The sequence below is a fragment of the Quercus suber genome, unplaced genomic scaffold (assembly GCF_002906115.3).
Source record: "Quercus suber isolate HL8 unplaced genomic scaffold, Cork oak 2.0 scaffold_356, whole genome shotgun sequence".
NCBI classification, from domain to species: Eukaryota; Viridiplantae; Streptophyta; class Magnoliopsida; order Fagales; family Fagaceae; genus Quercus; species Quercus suber.
Window position 1 is genome coordinate 563,764 of NW_027069808.1, and position 9,321 is coordinate 573,084.

The 9,321-nt window shown below is 34.0% G+C and overlaps 1 protein-coding gene across 3 annotated transcripts; it reads left to right on the plus strand.

The window, feature by feature from the left end:
• Positions 1-5,302: 5,302 nt before the first annotated feature.
• LOC136061002 (pentatricopeptide repeat-containing protein At2g27610-like) lies at positions 5,303-8,584 on the plus strand. Of its 3 annotated transcripts, none has more exons than XR_010623698.1 (3): positions 5,303-5,628; positions 5,727-8,242; positions 8,340-8,584. XR_010623698.1 is itself a non-coding variant. In XM_065760186.1 (2 exons), exons 1-2 carry the CDS (start codon positions 5,536-5,538, stop codon positions 7,911-7,913), a joined length of 2,280 nt encoding a protein of 759 aa, XP_065616258.1. In that variant the 5' UTR covers positions 5,303-5,535; the 3' UTR covers positions 7,914-8,584. The 3 variants fall into 3 exon arrangements, 1 of the variants encoding a protein (XP_065616258.1); XR_010623697.1 differs by having other exon boundaries at positions 8,343-8,584; XM_065760186.1 differs by having other exon boundaries at positions 5,727-8,584.
• The last annotated feature ends 737 nt before the right edge of the window (positions 8,585-9,321 follow it).

Consider the following 9,321-nt stretch of genomic DNA (forward strand, 5'->3'; position numbering starts at 1 on the left):
ACTTGTGTTTGGATTAGCATTAGCATTTTTATTTATCTTTGTTTAACTGGAATATAAATAAATAGAAGGAAGAGACTACAGAGTTATTGCACTGCCATGCAGTGCCGGCTCAAGGCATAGGCAAATTAGGCCTAGGCCTAAGGCCCCACCAAAAAATAAATTTTTCCTTAGGAAAAAAAGCCCCACTTTTCATAGTTAAAAGTCCAAATTTTTATAAAATTATATATATGTTTTCTAAAGGTTGTACATTTTTTTTTATTAGTGATGTTAAAGATACTACAAATTTTACTATTAGCTTACAAATTGCCATATTATTAGTCACAAAAAAAGTGATATAAACATTCATTAGTTAAATTGATGAAGTTCATCAATGAGAAACAATATCACATTATATTTTGAACATTTTATAGTGCTTTTAATTAGCGCATTTTTCTTTTTCATTTTTATTAAGACTCTCAAAGTACGAGACTAATAGAACCTTAACTCAATTGAAATCCTAAAATATTTCAAAAAGATGTTGCAAAGGTGTTAAATCATCAATTATAGATTAATCTCTCCTAATAGTTTGAGACTTTGATTTTTGTAAAATAATATCCTACAAAGTCATACACCAAGTAATATCTATCTCTCTCTCTTAAAATCAAAATATAAAATTAAAAATTAGATTACAATTTTATTTAACTATGCATCGTCTTATATCCAAAATAAAGTATCTTTTTCAATCGCAACATATTTTTATTTCTTTTTATTAATATTTATAGGTTCAACTATGATATTCAATTCTTTATATGAAATTAACATTAATCTAGTTGGTATTATTTATGTATTTAATGTATTAAATTAACCTTAATTTGATTAGTATTAAATAATTTTGTTTAATTAATATTTACATATTAAAGGTCCCGCATAAATTTTTCGCCTTAGGCCCCAAATTATGTTGGGCCGCCCCTGCTGCCATGACAATGCCTACAATAAACAGTGCCCAAGGCATCAAGTCTAAATTGATCAAAATACAATTCAGGGATGAGCAATAACAACAAAATTCTAGGTCATATCTCCTTCCCTTTTGGCCATTTTGTTAGCACATCTATCGGCCTTTCTTGAAATAGTGTTGGATTTTGCGACGAGGAATTCTTCTTAGAAGAATTTTGCAGTCATCAATCATAAGAGACAAAGGTTTGGACTTTGGAGTGTCTATTATCACTATTCAACACATTGACAATAAAAGAAGCAGTAGCATTTTTATGTTAGCTTGTAAATAATAAATTTAATAAGGACGGGGTGTAAACTCTTTGGTTTACACCAACCAATAAGGACATGTCACAAGCTTCTCAAAAAATTAAAAAAAAATAATAATAAGGACATGCCACATTAACTTTTTACTAAAGACTTGTTGTAAAATCAATACATTATAATACACTTAATAACATCTTAACCAAAAAAAAAAAAAAAAAAAAAAGGACTTTCGTTCTCTGCCACATCAATTCGCCAGAGTTGCTATTCAAACCTTGACAGTGGAATACGACACTTGAAGATCTGTTTTGCTATATTTGAAGATCTTTGATCTTGTTGGTATTCAAATCTTGACACTGGATTTGCACACAATTTTGTTTGTTGTTCCATAGGTAACATAGAATCCTGTCTTATATTAAATGTGTTTATTGTGTTTGTTGATATAGATATGTACACTGAAGTCACGCATTCCATTGTCAAGGTTGAATTGACTTGTGTGATTTCTGATTTGAAAAAATTACTGTTTTCATGGAAGCCATTTTCGTAATTACCTATTAGAAATTTTGATGAATGTTGATTTTGTAGGAAATGTACAAAATCACTTCCATGAATGTTTCAAGTTTTTGATAGGTATTTGAAAATTTTATGATTTCTAATAGGTACAAGATGGGAACGATTGAGAAACGATTAAGAATGATTTTGGGAAAAAGAAGAAATCAAGAAAAATTTAAACTTGAGCAATGATGCTGAAAACGATGAGATTTCAAATTTTTATTTATTTTTGGATAGGAAAGGATGAGGTCCTAGTTTAAGTTTGTTTTGAAATCAAAGACGTTGATAAAAGTGAGAGTTAATTAAGATGTTATTAAGTGTGGTAGGGTATATTTATTGTTAAGTAAAAAGCTGATGTGACAATCTATTATTGATGTGTAAAATAGAGATTTTATACCTTGTCCTTACCATTCAAACTCTAGCTTATATTAGGTGATATTAGTTTATGTGGTTATACATTGTTTTAATAATTTTAAATATAAGAGAATTTTTATCAAGTTTTAACAAAAATCTAATCTAAATTCACACTTATAAAACACTTACCAATTTGATCACAAAATGCTTATAAGATTGATTTTTTTATTGGTAAGATTAAATTTTAACTTATGACTTCTGGTCAATAATATGATAATAAATGCAAATATTAATAATATATATATATATATATTTATAGAATCACTCCTCATTATGTGTAGGTGTTACGTCATTATTTATTTTTGCTGTAAGTAGTGTACAGCCGTACAGGTGTTACGTAGCCACTCATCACTATTCATTTAAGATAAGTGGTGGAAAAATCTATGACAAAGAGAAAGAGTGATAAATCATACCCGTATTACGTGGTCACTATTAAATGGTGGAAAATTCAATGACAATCTTTAAAAAAAAAAAAAATTCAATGACAAAAAGAAAGTGCCAAGTGCCAACATGCTTTTAATACGTGATGATTTTTTTTTAATTAGAGAGGGCCCAACCGTTTTCATACGTGATGATATAGATAACAAAACTTAACTTTACCAACTTTTTATTTATTTATTTATTTTTGCTGAGAACTTTTCCAACTTTTCAACGTTTAAAATATGAAGAAACGAATAAAGGTACTGTATATTTTACGGCCTAATAATAATATAGTTCAAAATAGAAAATTCTGTCTCGGTTTATCCAAAACCAAAAGATAATCTTTGTTTTTTTTTTTTATATGATAGCGTAAATGTGAATATTTTTTTTGTTAGTACTTACTAGTACATTTAGGATTTGGTGGTATTTGGTATTTTTTAGTAGAGACACGATCACATGGTAGTCACTTTCGCATCAGCAATGAGAGTATGAGACTCCAGTATGATTATTACAATGAGATTTTTAAAATCCTTCTTTTATTTTTGGTTGACCAGTATAATAATAGCAATAATTATGTAAAGATAGTTTTATATGTAATAGTGCATGCCAGTGCCACACTTTATAGTTTGCTCAACTTTTAAGTAATTGATTTTTTTTAAAATGTATTAAGCTTTCTGTGTACGGATTAATATTGATATTTTCAATTAAATGGGGTAAATAAAAAAAAACTACCAAAAAATTTTGGATTGAAATCTCACTCGGGTCTGTTTGAGTAGCTAGCAATATTTGGTAATTTATTTGCATATTATTTATAAATATATATATATATAATTTTTAAGTTAAATATGTGACAAAAAATAAAAGTTAGTTTAAGATTGCGTTTGATATAGCTTATATTGGGCAGCATTTTTTTACAAAATTGTTCTCAAACAAACCCTATTTCTAAAAAATTATTAAAAGTTAGATTATTGTTAATAAACATGAGGCAAAAGGCAAAACACAATGCTTTTTCTTAAACACACTCTTATTGTAAGAAAAAAAAAATGTTATACCCATCTAATTTCTTTTTTCCAAAGAGTTTATCAGTCTCATGTCACTTTTTTCTCACACATTTTTTTCTCCCTCTCTCTTCTGAGAATTTTCATAGTTTTAAATGGCAAAATTGATTGATTTTATAATTTATTTACAATGACTGAACATTTAGGTGGGTGCATTGATGTTGGATGGGCTCCTAGTACCATAGATAATTACCCAAGATCTGTCGGTAGGTTCCCACTCTGTGTCTCTTACTTGTAAGTTCTAAGCTTCATATTCACGTTCATACAGTGTCACCTAGACTTCTCAAGTCAACAGCGCAATCTAACTGTGTCTTAAAACCAATTTCTAGCATGAGGATCACGAGCAGCGGGTAAGTTCTAGTAAGATCTAGCACGCATATGGATTGGTACTTTGGTAGTAAAACTTGCCAACTATTTTGTGGACAACAATGATTGTGATCCTTTAAATGTGGCCCACGGATGAAAAAAAATCGAATTTGCCTTGAAAAGAGGGTGCATATCTTTACATAGAAATGTGATGATCACAATATTTTTACAATAAATATTATATGATAGATTATTATTAGTGAGTAAAAAGGTAATTTTAATTATTGATTCAATTTAAAATTAATAACAATTTGTTGTGTAAGATTTGTTGTGAAAATATTTTAGATATATCAATTCTCATCTATTAACTGATGGACATTAATTTAAGTAATATTTTTAAAAACTTTTTATAAAAAAAGAAAAAAACAATTAATTGTATTTCCTAAATAGATCACTAAATGGAACAACCTCATTCTATGATAGTAAAAACCTCATTCTAAATAGTCCACTTAAAAGGCCTTGAAGATTAGTACGAGACATTATCATTTTATGTATTGTTTTTTCTATGTATTGGGATCCCATTGTGTTTGACAGAGCATTGAGAGAATAGGGGCTGAATTATACTATATCCTAGATTTGTGTTTCTAGTCTACTTTTTTCTTTTTTCTTTTTTTAAGAGAGAGAGTTTCAATTTATGGCGTTCACTCCTGATGATGCTCTTTATCATCAAATCAAGACACCAATTGATTTTTGATGTAGGCAGAGATTAAACCCCAACTCTCTTATTTAAGCATCAAAGACTTTACCAGTTGAGCTAATTAGAACTTATTTTGATTACATATGTTGTTGCATATGTTGTAGTCTACTTTGATGTAGGCGGGGATTGTAGTCTACTTTGATTACATATGTTGTTACATAACTTCAACTTCCGGGATAGGGGCTAAATGCTCTAGTGGATTTGGTAAGAAATTGCTATACTGATGGCTTGATGTCTTCAATAGTGAAAACTCTCCATGTAGCAGGTGTACAGTATCTATCTAAAATTGTTATGTAAATTTTCACACAAACTTGACCCAATTTTGCAATCAATTATACATAATCTTATCTTACACAGATGTGTGACTGATTGAAAATAAATTTTTGTAGGGACCCTTTTTTTTTTGGAGGGAGAAGATTTTATTTTATATAGATTTAATTAATAACTGTCACAAGTTACTGTTCTCTATTTTTTTTTTTTTTTAAAAAAGACGAGTCATTAAAAATATGAGACCAACTTAGGTTGGGCGGGTTTGGCCATTATACCTTAGTGAACTGTTTGTGTTAGATTCTTGTTTGAATCCATGGTTGTTTGAGGTCCAAGTCCAAACGTTTAAGCCCATGTCAGTTTGAACATTGTTTACAAATCTCAAATCTCAAATAGCATCTATCAGCAAAACTCTGTTCGAAGTAGTACATCTATACCATCTACTCTCTAGTCTTTGCACCTTCGGAGTTCCCATAAGTTACAAACAAGCCAACTTCTCATCTAGTCTGGAGCTGAATTGACGTACAAATGAGTATTATGAGTTTGTGTGTCAAACTGGGTGTTCCTCAACCTGCTCATCCAGTCTTATTGCCTACCCTTGTTGCCAACAACAATAATAAAGTGAGGCAAACATACACACCTCCTCCTCGACTTGCATTTCTACAACGTAATTGTAGACTTGTAGAAGTACTAACTTGTATTTTTGTCTTATTGGGCAGACTAGAAGTTCAGTTCTGACTCTACCATCAAATGGAGGCAAACTTGCTAACTCAGCTTTACAAGATGAAACTCACAAACACTTACAGTTTCAGCCATTAGTTGATGTCTTACGTGACTGTGCAGATAAAGGGTCTGTAAAACGAGCAAAAGCGGTTCATGGGTTGTTGTCAAAATTGGATTTTTCGGATAGGGACTTGATGGTCTTGTTAAACCATGTAGCTCATGTGTACTCTAAATGTTCAGATTTTGATGCTGCTCGTCGAGTGTTTGATAGAATGTCTGAGAGAAACATATTTTCTTGGACGGTCATGATTGTTGCTTGTACTGAGAATGGCTTTTTTCTTGAAGGATTCAAGTTCTTCTGTGAGATGATGAATCATGGTATCTTACCTGATGAGTTTGCATATTCATCAGTCTTCCAGACGTGTATCGGTTTGGAGTGTGTTGAATTGGGTAGAATGGTTCATGCCCAGATTGTTATAAGAGGCTATGCATGTCATACTTTTGTTACTACATCTCTTCTTAACATGTATGCCAAATTGGGAATGATTGATGTGTCCAATAAGGTATTTGAGACCATGACTGAACATAATCAAGTCTCATGGAATGCAATGATATCGGGGTTTACAGGAAATGGTCTTCACTTTGAAGCATTTGATCATTTTCTTAGAATGAAGAAAGGAGGCATTACACCAAATATTTCCACACTTATTAGTGTTTCAAAAGCAGTTGGAAACTTAGGTGATGTCAGAAAGGGCAAAGAGGTTCAGAATTATGTTTCTGAATTGGGTTTGGAGTCTAATGTTCTTGTTGGAACAGCTATAATTGATATGTTCTCAAAATGTGGTTCATTGAGTGATGCAAGATCTATTTTTGACTCAAGTTTCACCTGTTGTGGAGTTAACACACCTTGGAATGCAATGATTTCAGGCTATTCTCAATATGGGTTTAGCCAAGAAGCGTTGGAACTTTTTGTAGAAATGTGTCGAAATGATATAAAATCTGACGTTTACACTTATTGCAGTGTGTTCAATGCTATTGCCACTTCAAAGCTTTTGCGATTCGGAAAGGAAGTTCATTGCATGGTTCTGAAGAGTGGATTAAATATGAAAGTTGTAAGTGTTTCCAATGCAATTGCTGATACATATGCCAAATGTGGGTTGCTTGAAGATGTAAGGAAGGTATTTGATAGGATGGAAGAGAGAGATATAGTGTCTTGGACAACCCTGGTGACTGCTTACTCTCAATGTTCTGAATGGGAGGAAGCACTAGCCATCTTCTCTCAGATGAGGGAAGAAGGCTTTATACCCAATCAGTTTACCTTTTCTAGTGTGCTCGTTGCTTGCACCAGCCTTGGTTTACTTGAGTATGGTCATCAAGTCCATTCTCTTCTTTGCAAGGCTGGCTTGGACACTGATAACTGCATAGAAAGTGCTCTAATTGACATGTATGCCAAATGTGGCAGTATAACTGAAGCGCGTAAGGTTTTTGAGAAAGTATCTAACCCTGACACTGTAACATGGACAGCTGTTATATCAGGTTATGCTCAACATGGTCTGGTGGAGGATGCTCTTCAACTCTTTAGCCAGATGAATCAGTTAGGTACGAATGCCAATGCTGTTACCTTGCTGTGTGTCCTGTTTGCTTGCAGCCACGGAGGAATGGTGGAGGAGGGCCTAAATTATTTTCAACAAATGCAGGACAGTTATGGGCTAGTGCCGGAGATGGAACATTATGCATGTATTGTTGATCTCTTAGGTCGAGTTGGTCGTCTTGATGATGCAATGGATTTTATAGAAAGGATGCCCATTGAGCCCAATGTGATGGTCTGGCAGACCTTGTTGGGAGCATGTAGGGTCCATGGCAACATTGAGTTAGGAGAGATTGCTGCCCAGAAAATTCTTTCACTTATGCCCGACTACTCAGCTACCTATGTACTTCTATCCAACACGTATATTGAGAAAGGGAGCTATGAAGATGGACTTAATTTGAGAGATATGATGAAAGAGCAAGGTGTGAAAAAGGAACCGGGATATAGTTGGATTTCCGTCAAAGGTAGAATCCATAAATTTTATGCAGGTGATCAACAACATCCTCAAAAAGAGGCTATATATGCGAAGTTAGAAGAGTTGAGGGTGAAGATCAAATCCATGGCCTATGTCCAAGACTTGAACTCTGTATTGTGAGATGTGGATTGCAGATAAAAGCTTTATATGACTGGTGGAAGCCCATTAAAAGATATAAACTTCTACATGCCAATATTTCTAGTAAATATAATCACATAAATGGGCACACATCTTTCTCAAACACATGTACCTCTTTGAGTAGAACTTCTACATTTAGAGATGCCAGGGAGAACTTACAAATGTGGCTGATTAATTCCTGTTGATGAATGTTTAGTGATAGGTGTAAGTGTCATGCTTAACCTATGACTCCTACAGCCTTGTCTTTCATAATTGAGGACGGCTAAGTACCTAAAAGGCAGAGCCAATGGGAAATATTTTTGAGAACAATGGTACTGTTAATTTTAGTGCTGAACATCATTTGTTGATGCAGTTATGGCTTCCGAATAGGTTCAGAATACTAAGGCTAATGTTTCTGACTTTGTTTAGCAGGAAACTGATGTTGGCATGGATACCACTATTGACACTACTTTCAAGAATAAAGGTCTCCCCACAGACTTTGTGATCCATATGCTTATTATGAATGATTTGAGAGAGTAAGTTGTGTGTATTGTTATTTGTCATGGAGGGGCAATCTTGGCATTATATTTGCAATCAAACAGGGTGTTTTTGAGAACATCCTCAACCAGGTCATCCACCATTGCAAAGCAGTTGAAAACAGTGTGGGACAGTGGCTCAAGNCCCATCAGCTGCATCCCTGTTCCTCCAGTGGGTTTTAGCACCCAAGGCGGCGCTGTTCAGGAGTCCTGTCCTCATTAATGCGGCCAGGACATTAGTTGAGGGCATTCAATGCAGAGTTGACAGCTCGCCTAAGGCTTGTTCCTACGCCGTGCTTCCGTCGCCGACGCATGGCACTGGACCCTTTCCTCCTCGGATATTCAAGGAGTCCCTTTGGTGGGGAGGTGCTCGTGTTCTTCCGCGGTCTCGGACGCCCGAGGATGGGCACCTCCTCGGATATGTTCTTCGGGGGTCGGTCCACGCGCTTTCATTCTCGGACCCCTCATGCATCCTCGGCGTGGGCCCTTTGGGCCTGGCTTGGAGTGGGCCGAGGCTGCTCGATTTTCTAGCCCCACAATATATATTATTTTAATAAGAATTAAAGAGGAAAGAGGAGTCATACCTCATTTAAAAAAAAAAAAAAAAAAAAAAGGAGTCATACTTGGCCACAACTTCAATTGATGAAAACATCAAATTTTAACCACACGTGATGCACGTTGTCTTGGAAATTGGGGCAATGCAGACCAACTGTTTGCTTCATAAATGGCTAATGATTAAAGGAAAGGGGAAAAAGAATAGTAAATCAAACTTAACTTTAGCATAGTGATTAGTGAATTTGAAGTTGGAATGCTGAGAGAGGAAGAAATTGAGAATAGAGTCACAGATGAGTAGAGCTGATTACAGATGGTGACAT

Coding starts and splice junctions, on each gene's coding strand:
- LOC136061002 (XM_065760186.1), top strand. CDS start 5,536: ATGAGTATTATGAGTTTGTGTGTCAAACTGGGTGTTCCTCAACCTGCT. Junction 5,629..5,726: donor TTGCCAACAACAATAATAAA/GTGAGGCAAACA, acceptor CTTATTGGGCAG/ACTAGAAGTTCAGTTCTGAC.